Here is a 15744-nt window from a genome sequence, read left to right as displayed (position 1 = left end):
TGAAGTATGTGGCCGATATACTTGCCAGTATCAAAAGAAACGACGCAACTTCAATACTAAACACACTAAACCAATACCACGGCAGACTTCAATTCACTATGGAAATGGAAGAAAACAACAGCATTCCTTTCCTAGATGCACGCATACATAAAGTTAATAAAGGCCTCATATTTGATTGGTACTCCAAACCATCAGCTTCTGGGCGCCTAATCAATTTCCCATCAGCGCAACCACGAAAATACAAAATTAATACTGCCAAAAATTGTATAAACAAAGTTTTGACAATAAGCCATAGCCAATTTCATGACGCTAATATACAGAAAATAAGAATGACGCTGAAAAGAAATAATTACCCAAACCACCTCATATCGGACCTAATACAGTACAAATTACATGAAATGCAACAGACCTCCAATCAATCACCAACAACAACCAATAAAGAAACAAAGCAATACCATAGTGTCACTCACATTCCCAGGCTAACAGAAAATCTAGCACAAGACATAATTAAACAGCAAAATATCACAATAGCCTACCGATCTAACTACACGTTATCGAGATGCTTCACAAAAACAAAAACCCCACTCAACATAGAACAACAAAACAACGTGGTTTATAAAATAGAATGCAAATGAAGCAACGATGAAAATTGCAATAAAATGTATATAGGCACAACTAAGCGCGCATTGGGCACGCGAATAGCCGAACATGAAGCTGATATTAGGAAGCAAAAACAAAACACAGCTCTCTCGCAACACGCAACAACACACAAGCATATGATTGATTTTGCAAACACGAAAATTATAGACAAGGAAGCCAAAGAAAAAACACGATACACATTAGAGAGCTTACGGATTTTGCAAAACAGAGATAAAACGATGAACAAGAAAGAGGACACAGACGGTATCGCGGCTAGCTACCTATTATGCTTATGAGCTTTAATATTATTTAGTTGGTTTTAGTATGACAAGTGTACCACATTAGATGGTATCGTTTTTAATTGTAAAAATCAGTTTTTTAGTTTAATGACAACAATCAATGTCTAAATTCGTATTTTAGCTTCAATGTTTAAATACCAATGTAAGTGAATGTTTTCAATTTATTGGTGTATGAAACTATGTTCTTCTAGGGATTATTTTAAATCATTAACTGTTGTTGTTTGGTATGTTTTATTGTTAAAAATATAGATCCGCCCCTGAAGATGCCAAGGAAAGTTGGGGAAACGTTGGGCCGTAAGGTGAAATAACTCGTTTTATTTGCACTCAACCCATTTAGATCGAACGAGCTTAAAAATACACAAAAAAGTTTACAAATCGATCGGAACCAAATATAAAATATTTGGTTTATTACCAAATATAAGTAAATATAGTGTTAACTACTTTGTAGTTTGTACTTTAATTTTTAAAAATAATTTTTAATTAAGTTTTCCTTTAAATTTGAAAATTTTTGATACTTCAAAATAAAAATGTTTGAATATTGATATTTTTCAACCTAAAAAATAAATTAAATAATTTTTTAATAAAGATTGATTTTTTTATTAATGTATACATTTTGATGATATATACTATTTTGAATATTATTTCAAAAAGAAAAATTATTGTCAGTTATTTTAGAATTTTTAAAATGTGAAAATATTTAATTTTAATACCGAATAAATTTTTAATAAAAATATAGTTTAACACTATACAGTCTATCTTATCCGTTAACCCATGAACCCAAATTTTAATCAATTTACTTTCGAAACGATTTCTGCTAGGTAGCGGGTGTCGAAAAATCTTCCATACTCGCCGCTCACCGCATGCAAAGGTTCATAAAATTTTCGGACAATTTCCCGTCGAATATTGAAAAACGCATCACATGTATCTATCTTCTTCGCCTCCCCTCAAAGCGAGTTCGTCTAGCAATGGTACTCTCTATCATTTTCGTTCGGCCTTTACGTTTCTTACGTTATATCATATAGGAAGGCGAAAGCAATCGGTAAATGATATTGTGACGAATATTCACATCACTAAGTGATACTAGCATCCCTAATCCGATACTAAGCAGTCACTTGTATATACGTAAATAAATCAATCATCATTTACACATGTACATACAAGGCAGCAGAGAGTATCTCTGCCGAAGTAGTACTCACATATACACACGCATATGGCTATGCCAGAGGCTGTAAACTACAAATATACATGTACATATATAGCTGGTAACCAAGCACGAAGTTCGCGAAGTTATTAGACCTTAGGAGAAATGGGAGGACGAGGCAACAGAGAGCTTAAAAGCAGCGAAAGCTGAGTAGTCAGTAATCAGTTTTGATTTAAGCACGCTATTGGTTGTGAAGTATAAGGGTTATTGTGAAGTACTTTCAAAGTAGTGTAATAAAGACCATTTTGCATTATAGAATATTAGAGTTATTTATTCAACAGTTTAGCGATTCGAACGTTAGTAGAAGGTTTGGAATAAGCGGAATTTCTCTAAATTCGTTATAATATGTTGCCATTGTTTAAACTAAAACAATTGTACAGTCCAAAGTTGTCAAAAGAATCTACATATATTAATACCTTTTGCAGCTTTAACAAATAATTTTTGTACGACCCAGAATATATTTTTGGAAGTATGAAATCCTACAAAAACGAAATAGGGATATTCATTCTGCTTGAAATCATGGAAAGTTTTCTATTTTGCATTCAAAAGTTGTCTACACGCAACAACAAAATACACCTGTGATACATTTTCTATGTTGTTTTTTGATTAAAAATTGTCCAGCCAGCATTTTTTGAAAATTTTTGATAAAATGATTAAAAACGTTCAAATAATAACTTGTTTTTCGAAAAACATTACCAGTCAATGGTTGTAAGGATGTCAAACACCGAAACGTTCGAACGCTAATAAAAACTTCCTCTAATTTACTCCTATTCTTCCTCCCACTGCCATAGGCGATTTCGACTGAGGCGTCGACAGCTATTAAGACACGGGTTTTCTGTGCGAGTTTAAGCTACATTTAAAGTTTACTTGACACTTTGGCCGCTTAAACTCAGATTAGCAGCGCAAGTGGCAAAGTTAACCTCTAATGAACTTTAACAACACAAATTAGAGAATGAAAGGAAATACTCTGCTACCTAACTGTGCAAGTTGTCGGTGGGAAATAAGTTCTGTCATATTCGGAACTAGGGGCCATCATTTCAATGGAAGCAATGCATGCGGGGTTGGTAAGAGAGTCCAGCCAAAAGTAAAAAAAAAACAACAAAGGCATTTTTATTAATTATGGCGATTGGTTATGTATTTATAAACAAATTAACTTATTAGCTAAGAACATCTCTTTTGGCTTCCCATGACATTTTATGTTTATGTCTGTTATGACTCATAAAAACATATCGACGCAAGTAAATTAAAAATTCTTCATCTGTTACCTCCGGAAATGCATCTGAAAATACATAATATGCATATAGATTACTATTTTATTTTAATAAATACGGCATTCCCCATCTTCAAAGCTGCTGTACAGTGTACACTAGGCTGGGTTTGTCTCCATACGAATTAAAAAATTGTGTTTATCCTTGCAAAAACACCCGACATTGTGTTTTTGTTGTAACTTGGTATGTGACATCCGATCTTTAAAATAAATGTGCCATTATTTTTGCCTTGAACAGCTCTAGCTGATTTAGCAGACAAAACTATAAAACTATAGGAAAAAGACTTCAGAGCTAAAAAGGACATTAGAAGGAAATATACACTTGAAATTTAAAAACCAGATGTCAAATAACCAAAAGACCAAATTAAAACAAGTAAGGAAGGCTAAGTTCGGGTGTATTCCGAACATTACATACTCAGCTGAGAGCTTTGGAGACAAAATAAGGGAAAATGTACCTAGGGTAACCCCGGAATGTGTTTGTATGACATGGGTATCAAATGGAATGAATTAAAGAGTATTTTAAAATGGGAGTGGGCAATAGTTCTATAGGTGGACGCCTTTTCGAGATATCGCCATAAAGGTGGACCAAGGGTGACTCTATAATTTGTTTGTACGATATGGGTATCAAATTAAATGTATTAAGGAGGTTTTCAAAAGAGAGTGGCCCTTAGTTGTATATGTGAAGGCGTTTTCGGGATATCGACCAAAATGTAATACCACGAACAGTATTCCTGCCATGATTCCAAGGGCTTTTGATTTCGCCCTGCAGAACTTTTTCATTTTCTTCTACTTAATATGGTAGGGTCACACCCATTTTACACAGTTTTTTATAAAGTTATATTTTGCGCCAAAAAACCAATCCAATCACCATGTTTCATCCCTTTTTCGTATTTGGTATAGAATTATGGGATTTTTTCGGTTTTTCGAAATTTTCGGTATCGAAAAAGTGGGCGTGGTCATAGTCGGACTTCGCCCATTTGTAATACCAATATAAAGTGAGTTCAGATAAGCACGTGAACTAAATTTAGTAAAGATGTATCGATTTTTGCTCAAATTATCGTGTTAACGGCCGACCGGAAGGACACACGGTCGAATATGTATAAAAACTGGGCGTGGCTTCAACCGATTTCATCCATTTTCCCAGAAACCAGTTATCGCCATAGAAGCTTGGCCTTACCAAATTTCACAAGAGTTGGTAAATTATTGTTCGACTTATGGCATTAAAAGTATTATAGACAAATTAAATGAAAAAGGGCAGAGCCACATTTTGAAATTTTCCTTTATTTTTGTAGTTTGTTACACCATATCATTACTGGAGTTGAATGTTAACATAATTTACTTATATACTGCAAATATATTAAATTTTTTGTTAAAATTTTACTTTAAGTGGGCGTGTTCGTCATCCGATTTCGCTAATTCTTATTTAGCACACATATAGTAATAGGAGTAACGTTCTTGCCAAATTTTATCATGATATCTTCAACGACTGCCAAATTACAGCTTGCAAAACTTTTAAATTACCTTCTTTTAAAAGTGGGCGGTGCCACGCTCCTTGTCCAAAATTTTACTAACTTTCTATTCTGCGTCATAAGGCCATCCCATCTACCAAGTTTCATCGGTTTTATCCGCCTTTGGTAATGAATTATCGCACTTTTTTGGTTTTCGAAATTTTCGATATCAAAAAATTGGGCGTGGTCATAGTCCGATTTCGTTAGTCTTAAATACCGATCTGATATGAGTGCCCAGGAACTTACATACCAAATTTCATTAAGATACCTTAAAATTTACTCAAGTTCTCGTATTTACGGACGGACGGACATGGCTAAATGAATTTTTTTTTCGTCCATATCATTTTGATATATAGAAGTCTATATCTATCTCGATTAATTTATGCCGTTACGGAGTACCATTATGCGAACAAAATTCATATACTCTGTGAGCTCTGCTCAGCTGAGTATAAAAAAAATCCAAAGCCTTTCAACATAAGCTTCAAATTTAGTAGCGGACTTTTGCAACTTTTCTTTAACTCATTCTAGCGCACACCCAACTTATTTTAAAAACAATTTTATGTAAAACTTTATTTAACATCTTGACTTACTATGAAGAAACGTTGACACCAGATTTAAACTTGATAGTGAACGTTTCCCTATTCGACCATCATAATTATATTCATACATCAATTTGTCAGCGAACATGCAGCGTAGGACTTTATCAACTTCACCTTTGTGGAGTTTCATTCCTTTAATATGTTCGGCCTAGTTATCAATATAATTGAAAAGGAAATTATTAGTTAGAACCAGTATATAATTAAATAAATCCTTACGACTTTTTCAGCAAATTCTGGATCCTTAAGTTTTTTCTCAATTTCGCTTACTGTTGTCTGTGATGATATAGGAAACAATGAAGCGATTTTGGCCAGTTTTACTTTATTTTGTGCACTATCTTGCTTTATAACTGTATTTCCTGGGAACTGCTAATGCCGTAAAAATTAGATTTACGTGGAAAAGAAAAAATATAAATGCTGACTCCGCATCGACAATGAATTTTATATACTTTTTATCAGTTTCTATGAAAGTAGCTCGATGAATTATTATTATGATTAATATCATGCAGAAATACTTATGTATGTAGACCCGAAAAGTTATGAAGCACGGCTCTAGGAAACAACTCAACAATAATTATCAACAATCATTGACGCCAAGATAGTTCCAAAATTTTCCCAATAAGACCCCGAAATATAATCAAAAGTGTTCCAATGTGTATCTTACTAGGAATGAATCTAATTTCGTTCTGGAAATGATCGCGTACTGACCTTACAAAACTGCCAGAACTTACAAAACTGTAGAACTCTTGATAATCAACTATTCGAATAAAAGATATGTCGATAAGCAAATTTTGTTTAGTAAAATAATCGATTTTCTCTATTCGACCAGTTGTTGACATTCGATTTGTAACGCCAAGCGTCAAATGGCACTTGCAAGTATACTGCAGAAGCAGAAACATCGTTTTTGTTGAAGATGTCCGCGTAATTATTTAAAAAAAACCTCGCTCATTTTGAAGTTAAAATAAAGTACCCAATTTTTCTGCACAAAATTCCTGGGTTAAGTCCTGACCAAAACAGCCACAGCATCGAAAATTAAAAAAAAAAGTTATTCGAGGCGGGGTCGTACCTCGGCAATGGTTTGATTGATAATTTATTGAATTTTTTGTCATAAAAATAAAAAAAAAAATTCAGAAATTGTAAGCAACAATATTTACTTGTACATTCAACAACTTCAATATGTTTGTAATTTAAATGAAATATCATATGATACTTTGTCTTTTTATTCAGTTCGGATTGAAATTATAGAAAAATATAAAATAAAATATACTTGAATTGAAAAGTTGTGAAAACTATAAAACTTAAGAATTTTAATTAAAAAGTTAAATAAGAATTCTAAGGGATTTTATAAAATAAAAAATGTCAAGGAAGCTAAGCATAAAATATGTGAGCTGCATATGGCTTTCAATAAGTCCGGAACATCTTTACGAACTGCAGACCTATTGGTGATTAGGGTCTCGAGATATAGGCCAAAACGTGGACCCGGATATACCTTGAATGTGTTTTTACATTATGGGTATCAAATTGAAGCTGTTGATGTGTGCTTTAGTACAGAGTAAGTTTTACACCGCTGGGTGACGAGGGTCTCAGAAATAGGCCAAAACATGGACCCGGATATCCCTAGAATGCGTGTATATTATGGATATCAAATGAAAACTGTTGCTGAGAGCTTTAAAGTAACTTTCTTGTGATATTCGATTTAGTCGCATCAACCTGGCAAAACTGATAAATATGCATGCGAAGCCGAAATAAAGACATGAATTAATAATACCCACATACCTATTTACATACATCCTAATCGATTTGCCTGAAATTTGGTATATAAATTGGCCTATATTAGTATTTACAATGATTTTTCCGCGAAGTAGACTGGGATTAGGACTAGGACTGAGACTGTGGCTCGTAGTGGGACTGGGACTGAGACTCAGAATGGGACTGGAACAAAATACATACCACCCTCTGGGACTGGCAATAAGATATGAAGAATGAAAAAAAACTTGAGAGAAGAGAAAAGAGAGAAGGAGACTGAGAAAGAGATAGAATGAGACGAAGATGGAGATAGATGTAGCGAAAGATACGGAGGGAGGAGTGAATACAAAGATTAGGAAAACGTGTAGAGGGGCGAGGGCAGAGTTAGACGGAAAAAGCTTATTAAAATGTGTCCAGATAGACCAAATTTATGGCAGAACAACGTCTGCCGGGTCTGCTAGTTTTTTTTTATATTTTATTTGTCCTTGATTATCGTTTTGTATCGACTTTCGTACAAATTTGTAATCTCTATCTGGCTTCTGCGAATATGTACTACTTTTTATTGATAATATGCTGGACGACCAAATAGTTTGGCCGTAAGCCAAAAAAGGAAGTTCTTTTGCTTTATTTAGGCAAGTTTCAACTCCAGTTAAAATGGACTAAAATTTTACCTTGCCACTTTGTTTCATAACACCAAATTTTGCTGCTTACCTCAGCCTAAGCGTCCGAAATGTCAACTTTAACTGGAGTTTTAACTCGAACTGAAACAAATATGACTTCGAAATTTACATAAACGTCTACGGCTTATATTCAATACCCTCCATCACTAATTTTAAAGAAAATGAGTTTTAGATGGTAACGTGATCTCTAACCCACCTTTTATATGTGACATTAATGCCAGCTTTAAAACTTAGGTCAAATGGTATTAATTCTCATTTTGGAAATTTCTGTATCAGCAAAACCCTCTATCGGAATACACTTTTATACCCAGCTATACTTAAGAATAGAGAATTATATCTTTCACTATTACAAGGCATCATTCTCTAAACATGGTTCGACATAAACGCTACATCCAAGAAACGAATAGTTTCTTTGCTCTTTGTAAAAATCTTTTTCATTCGAATAGCAAAAGCCTCTATCTAACTTTTAAAGTAAACTAAGCTGAGTTTTGGTTTGAATATTCAACGGCATCTTTAATCACCGATGGGGTACTTCATATAATTAGCAATTTACAATATAGCTGTTGAATCAGCTGTTTTATATGGATATGGATACGCCAAGTTTAAATGGCCCTTTAACTATTGGCAACGGCAACATACTGCGACAACACCTTCTCACCTTAAGCCCGAGTTAAAGTTGATATAGTCATAACGCCATAGTCATAACCATATTTTTACATATCCACATCAAATCGGCATCAGTTATTGGTGCCTTAACTTAAAAATCGTGGAGATTTCATAAAAATTAAGAAAACGCAAAAAATTACAAACATATACCACAAGGAATAAGTATCTTAGTCAAAACCTATCCAATAAATAAAGTCTACAAAAAGTTTATAAATTTTCCAAATCAAATATTTTTAGGTTATGGATAAGCGAAAACCCAAAAACCAATTGTTTAACTGGCCCTTTAAGGGCCAATTAATGGTGACTTATCCATAACCAGATAAAACAGCTGATCGAACAAACGTTATGGAAATCAATGTAATCGATTAATGGTGCCATACCATAACGCTAAAGACAACCATATCATAGCGAAACAATTGGTTTTTGTTTTTCGCCATATCCATAACCTAAAAATATTTCAGTTGGCACCAATAACTGATGCCAATTTCATATGGATAAGTAAAAATATGGTTATGACTATGGCGTTAGGGTTAAGGAAATTTAATTGGCCCTTTAATTCTATTTCGATGGTTATGAGATAAAGCCAAAAAACCATCGATATTTGGAATAGCGATTATTTTCGATATTTTAGAAAAACCTATCAACCTATCGAAAAACGAACACATATACAGGGTTATTATCCAATACATTTTATTGGAACTAATTTTTGGAAGGTTCGCAGCCTTGTCAAGGAGGCGAAATCTGCACTCTTAACTAAACTGTTGCTGTTTTTATTGTATCGATAAGGACACTCCCGGAAGGCCCTTGGGAGTATTATCAATATTGATGGTCCTTTGCCGGATACAGATCCGGTACGTTCCGGTAACAAGCACCATTATGGTACTAGCCCGACCATCTCGGGAACGATTTGGTATGCCCGCATGAAACCTTCTAGGCCGTACCGCCCTCCCATGTTTCATTAATAGCCGAGACTCTGGCGACGTCGAACTCCTCATGGATCTAGGGGGTGGGAGGGCGTTTATGGCGTAGAAGGTCGCATGTGGTTATTGTTCTTGTTGTTGTTTTTGCAGCAGTGCTTCGCCCTAATCAATAGGTGTGACCGATCACAAATTGTCATCAATATCCTCTACCAGGAGTCCAAGGAAACTTGCTGTTTAAACAGGGATGGACCATAATGAGCGGGGTGTTAGAGGCGTTGGCTCCACATTACAATTGAGGAGATGGTTGGTGTCAGTGGGGACACATTGCAAGCAGGGCATACATTTTGTATGTCGCGGTTGATTTTGGATAGGTAAGAGTTTAAACTGTTACAGTATCCAGATCGAAGTTAAGCTAGAGTAACTCGCGTTTCCCTAGGGAGTGTGCGTTCCTGTTCTGCAAGTTTAGGGTATTGTTCTTTGAGTACAGGATTCACCGGGCAATTCCTGACATAGAGGTCCGACGCCTGTTTGTGGAGTTCACTGAGGACCTGCTTGTATTTTTTGGCTTCATACGGCTGTGTTCTCAGATGCCGTATTTCCTCATAATGCTTACGGAGATGACTCCTTAAGCCGATGTCTGTTGGGATGCCCAGTTTTCTGGGTATTCAACAGGAACTGTTTGGTTATCATTTCATTTATCTCCCTGATGGGGAGTATTCTCGTCTCATTATGTAGATAGTGTTCTGGGGACATAAGAACACAACCCGTGGCGGTTCTGAGGGCAGCATTTTGGCAGGCCTGTAGCTTCTTCTAGTTAGTAGTCTTTAGGCTTGGCGACCATATCGCATGTGGTCATAGCAAATCGTTCCCAAGATGGTCGGGCTTGGTACCGGAACGTACCGGATCTGCATCCGGCAAAGGACCATCAACATCGATAACACTCCCCAAGGTCTTCAGGGATCGTCCTTATTGCTACAACAACAACTAAAATTTTCGACAGTATTTATAATATGAAACTGTCGATAATATCGAAGTCTATCGATATATTTCGAGCTCTTTATTGAGATCCGATATCATAATAAAAATGTTTAATACAAATTTCTAAATTATTTCCAATAACGGTGGCATTTAAATTCGCACAATAATTTACATACATATGTATATATCGAGCCTTTCCCGCAATTTAAGTGTAACCAACAAAAAGTAAATTTTACAGTAGAAGGTTTTTTGGAACTATTTTCTGACAAAAAATAGCTACTATCATGAAATTTGGTATGTGTATAAAATATTTCTTGAGCCTACAATTAACACTTCGGTTTTTACCGAAAGTCCTGTTATCTGTACTTACGTTTTTTTGCTGTCATGTTTGTTGGCTCACTTTCCAAACACTATTTTGTTGGTTACCTTAAATTTTAAGTTATATTCAATTATATTTTTCAGATTACATAGGGGCACATTAAAGGCGTATTTATTGTAATTTTTTAGTACATACATATATTTGAAATTAAAAGAAACTTATACAATTCCAAATTTGAACACAATATATTAAACAGTATTGTAAAAAAAATAATTAAGTCATCTTCGTCTGTCTCAGGCAATGCATTTATTATCTTTCCAGTATGGGATAAGCTAATATATTCATAGTGAAATTGTTTTGGTATAATATTCTTTTCGCAAAGAACTTTTAGGTCGTTATATTTTGAAGATGAAATATGTAAGAAGTGATCATACCAAGATAACAGGACCCTTACTAAGTATGAGAGAATTTCGTCTTGACCGCACAATTGTACTGAGATTGTAAACCTTTTTTTCACTATCGTCAAAATAGCCATAGTGTAGTTTAACCAATGGAGAATTTTTTTCGAAGATAGCGCAACGCAAAGACGTAAATGATATTTTAACTGAAGCTGGAAGCAAAGCTTGAGAAAAGGTTTTCCAATCATTAAAATCCGAATTATGAATTGAAATGCATGTATAATTTTCTGGTATAGTTTTTGCGTTCGAAATAATTGTATACCATCCCAAACATTTCAATCGCGAATAAAAGACTCAATAGTGCTATGTATGGAGGCCACGGGCATCATGGTATGCCCAGGCAACAGGTAAGTTAATTTAATGTGTTTTATGTTAGCAGCCTTCTCTAAGAAATATATTATCACTGCTTGCATAGCTCTGTTCCTGTTCTGCCCAACACAACTATCACAATATAGACTTATATCAGAATGAGTCCCCCTTTCATCCACGATATTTAAGTATTGCAAAATTGCACTGGAAATTTCGTTACATCCACGTTTTCCATCCGATTCACCCCATAAAAAGCAATAACCTTTTCTTGTGCCGTTTTTGTAAACGCCTTCATTATAAAAAGCATATTTTCTTGAATAGAAAAGGTTTACGCTTTTTCCGTGTGGTGTATTCAATACTTTCTGAAGGTCGAAGCTGGCGCAGATATACGTCCCATTCTCTTTGCTTTTTCTTTGATCCTCTAAGAAAATTTCTTTTGATTTATCTCTGTCCCGTATGTGCATTTTATGTTCCTCAGTTTGTTGTAAAAGGTTTTGTGCTTCTCTGTCCGAATTCTTATACTTTTCACAAATAATGCATTTGTCCTTTTTTGGCAAATGAAAGCCTATATGGTATTCATTTTTGAAAATGGTACGAAAAACTCTTAGGGATAACTTAGCTTGCTCCTGATTTGTATTTATCAAGTGCTGCGTGTAACACCTATACAAAGTTGGCACGTTTCGAAAGTATTGTGGAAGATATAACTTAGTACTTTTGTTCCTACAATAGTGGGAAGGAAACTGCTGGTAGGTGTTCAATGAATGATTTCAAAGGAGCCACATTTATTTCGTCAAACTTATTATGGGGAGGAGGTCTTTTTTTGGTCAGGCAAGAGGTATTTGAACACATATTAACGTGTTTTGGGAAATATTAAGTGTTTTCAGTAAAAACTGCTGAAAAAGTTTAAAACGCTTTTCGTTATAGGTAATGAAATATGCATAGCTCCACTGTTTTTTAAAGCTATCTGATGTTCTCCTTTGAACGCAATCTTTTTGTCGTATCTTGTTGCCTAAGCCCCAAAAGTGTTCATTTAGCACCAACCGATCTTGCTCACTAAGCTTTTCACAACACTTCTTCCACACTTTTTACCTACGCAGGGGTTTGGTTTAACTTCATGAAGCTTTCGTTATTTACCCCGAAGTCTTTTAGAAAGTTTTCGTTTCTTCTTGTACCCTCTTGTTCCAACGCATATCTCGATTTCTAATTCCCCAGAATATGTCTTTTCTGACTCAGTATCGCTATATGGCACCAGTGAGTTATTCTTGATCGTTCATTGGTATAAAAACATGGTTTTGTTATTTTATTTTAAAGATAATATAAAATAATTAATCACCTTATTTTGTAAAAGCTCCATATTAAAATCATAAAACAATTTTATTGGATTTCACGAACTTAAGCAGAAATGATTTGTATAAAACTAAAATATATATTTTCGTTTGCAGCCATATTTTTTTCTTTTTGCAAAATTGTTTCTTAAATCATGCATTTTTGCGAACAATATAAATATACACGATAAAAGTGAAAATAAACATACTCGTAAGTTACCGCAGAGAAGCACTTTTGAGGTAAGTAGCAATTTGCGGTCACAAAAAAAGTAAACAAACCTCAAAATTCACTTACACTAAAAGCCCCGACACATAAGCACTTTTTCATATAGATGAGTTTAACACAAGCTTATGCATTATGAGTAGATTGCACGCATTTTTATACTATTTTCACACAGACGGCTTATTGAATAATAAAGGCAATTTTCTACATTAAGACGCTTATTGAGCTCAATCTTCCCTACAAAATTCGAATCTATTATTTCATTAGTAGCTAATCGAACGCCTAATGAAGTCAAAAGCACAATGCAACTCTGTTGGCAGCGCTCCACTTCCGTTTCCGCTTATTAGTTTTTGGTGTGTTCAGTCCTTAAAAATGTCATTTGTCAAAGCAAATGTCATTGTCTGCATGGCGGAACGATACAAGGTGGCCGCATCGAACAGCTGATTATCTTTTTTATTTGATTTGATACATCAACTACCGGCGCAGTACGATTTTGACATTTGTCCATCGAATTTTGTTTGCTTGTAGGTATGTCACCATGCTCCCACCTTGTATCGTTCCGCCATGATTGTCTGTCTCATTCTTCATACTAATCGAGCAGTTACTTCTGTGTGAAAGCAAAAAATTTACGATTTCATTAGCAGGTGAAATGAGATCATTAAGTTTCTGTGTGAAAACAGTATTATGGAGAACGGTAGAATGAGCGACACTGGCGCCATCTGATATTGAAAAATAGCCATCTCCCAAATTTTGTTACAAGCAAAGCATAAGAAGAAGAATGTGACATTTGTTTTGGTTAAGGGTGTTGACACACTTTGCAAGTGAAATTATTTTTCCCACTGGTTGGTAAATTTTCTAACATTTTTCGCAGGTAAAACCTGTAATATAACAAATGAATACGACACAAAATATGTTAGCAAGTATCTTTGTTGTAAGGGGATAATGTTTATACCAGTGCTTCGCGAAATTTTGTATGTGAATGGGCAAGGCGTAATAAACTTCAATTGCCACGTCTGAAGTTCCTTCATATTTACAAACGAAACATCTTGGTTGATTGTGGCGATGTTATTGGAATGCATAAGCTTGTGTTAAACGCATCTATATGAAAAACGTCATTGTGGCACCGCCTTAAATATTCTTTTTGATTTAGCTTGATAACGGTACTATTCTTTGTTATAAAAATTTGTGAGATGATTCAAATCATGCAAAACTATCGGTTTTCAGCAAAAAACTAATATCTGTATTTTTGTTGGTTACACTTAAATTGCGGGAAGGGCTCGATATGTATTTATCTTATTTAAAAATCTTACTTGCTTCGTATCATTACTTTCTTCAGTAATAGTTTTTTTTTAAGATACAACAACAACAAAATCCTAGACTTGACTTTCATAATTGGATGAAAAAATTTCGCACAAGTTCTTCAGCTCTGTTGAAAATTTTACAAAAACATACAACAGTGGCTTTGTTAAGGACTTTGAGTTGAACAAAAAATTTTGTTTGAAAGTGAATGCTTAGTAAAATCAGAACTTTACACCAGCTTTGCCTAATGTTCGGATAGCTTGGTGCATAGTTCTGGCGCTTATAAGCCCAGTTTTTGTTGGCACAGTGATGATATGTATGTAAGTAACCATTAATTTTGCCTATTTGAATTAAGTAACGTGTTCTTACCTCTTTGAGAGTATTGCAAACAATATCACCAGCATTACTATTAAATTGATCATGCACCACAACTAAAATAAAGAAAATAGTTTTAAATATACATAGAAATCGAAAATGGTTAGGTTGCAAGGTCTGAGCTGGACACTATGGTAACAGCTCACTACTTAGGCCACCAATGGGCCCATTGTAATACCCTATACCACCGATGGGCAAAACGGCTCGTATGAGCCTTTTGCTCATACGGGCACGCTTTGCACATTTAAGTGCTAGGTGAGGGACGATCAAGTGCAGGTATGTGTGGCGAAGAACACAAGAAGAGAATAATATACAAACACACATAAGATTGATAAAGAGAGAGTATTTCGCCTTATACATATGTGGAAAATAGAGCTGCCACCGCTCTTATTATGTTAAAATTATTAAGCGTTTTAGGATAAACTAGCCTTATTTACCGGCGGCTTCGCTCGCACTAAAGGCCACAAATATGTAATGTCGCTTTTGTGTTTCACAACTTGAACTGAATTTTCAGTTGTAATTTTAAAAGTTTCTTTATGATTCAAATCATAAACAAAGCAAGTTTTAAAATTAGAAAAATGGTCGCCGTAAATTAAACACACATGCAACACATGATCCAACAATTTTTTCAGTGTGGATTTAACGATATATGTATGTGAGCTGAATAAATTTGGAAATGCCTCCATAATTTGAAATTTATAAATGAAAGCAGTTATGTTTATAATAAAACTGGTAAAATTAGTCCTTGTTTATGCGATTGGTACCTATTTTTGTTTGTAAACTGATACATTTCTTTCTAGGCTCACGGCAACTCTGCCAACAAGTCTGAAAAGGGTTCCGTTTTCCCACGATTGTATACGAAACGTGCATTAGTACGTTTTTCTACTACTACTTCCTCTAATGCTACTACTTTAAAAATACTTTTTTAAATACTTG

At 34.7% G+C, this 15744-nt stretch overlaps 1 protein-coding gene across 4 annotated transcripts in view; it reads right to left on the bottom strand.

The window, feature by feature from the left end:
• The window catches only part of LOC137253875 (uncharacterized), a 44816-nt gene that overhangs the window by 16422 nt on the left and 12650 nt on the right, over window positions 1-15744 (bottom strand). The window contains exons 11-14 of one of the 4 annotated variants that reach the window (XM_067791442.1): window positions 14803-14864; window positions 5730-5879; window positions 5505-5661; window positions 3254-3418 (exon numbers count right to left, since the gene is read on the bottom strand). In XM_067791442.1, the coding sequence (XP_067647543.1) occupies window positions 3297-3418; window positions 5505-5661; window positions 5730-5879; window positions 14803-14864 (491 nt within the window). In that variant the 3' untranslated portion in view covers window positions 3254-3296. Of the gene's footprint in view, window positions 1-3253; window positions 3419-5504; window positions 5662-5729; window positions 5880-14802; window positions 14865-15744 lie in introns of those variants that run through there. The other 3 variants (XM_067791452.1, XM_067791462.1, XM_067791432.1) reach the window with 3 other exon arrangements.

Source organism: Eurosta solidaginis, chromosome 1 (assembly GCF_040869045.1).
Source record: "Eurosta solidaginis isolate ZX-2024a chromosome 1, ASM4086904v1, whole genome shotgun sequence".
Lineage (NCBI taxonomy): Eukaryota > Metazoa > Arthropoda > Insecta > Diptera > Tephritidae > Eurosta > Eurosta solidaginis.
The sequence above is the reverse complement of the archived record's forward strand: the minus strand, read 5'-3'. Positions and strand labels throughout refer to the sequence as shown.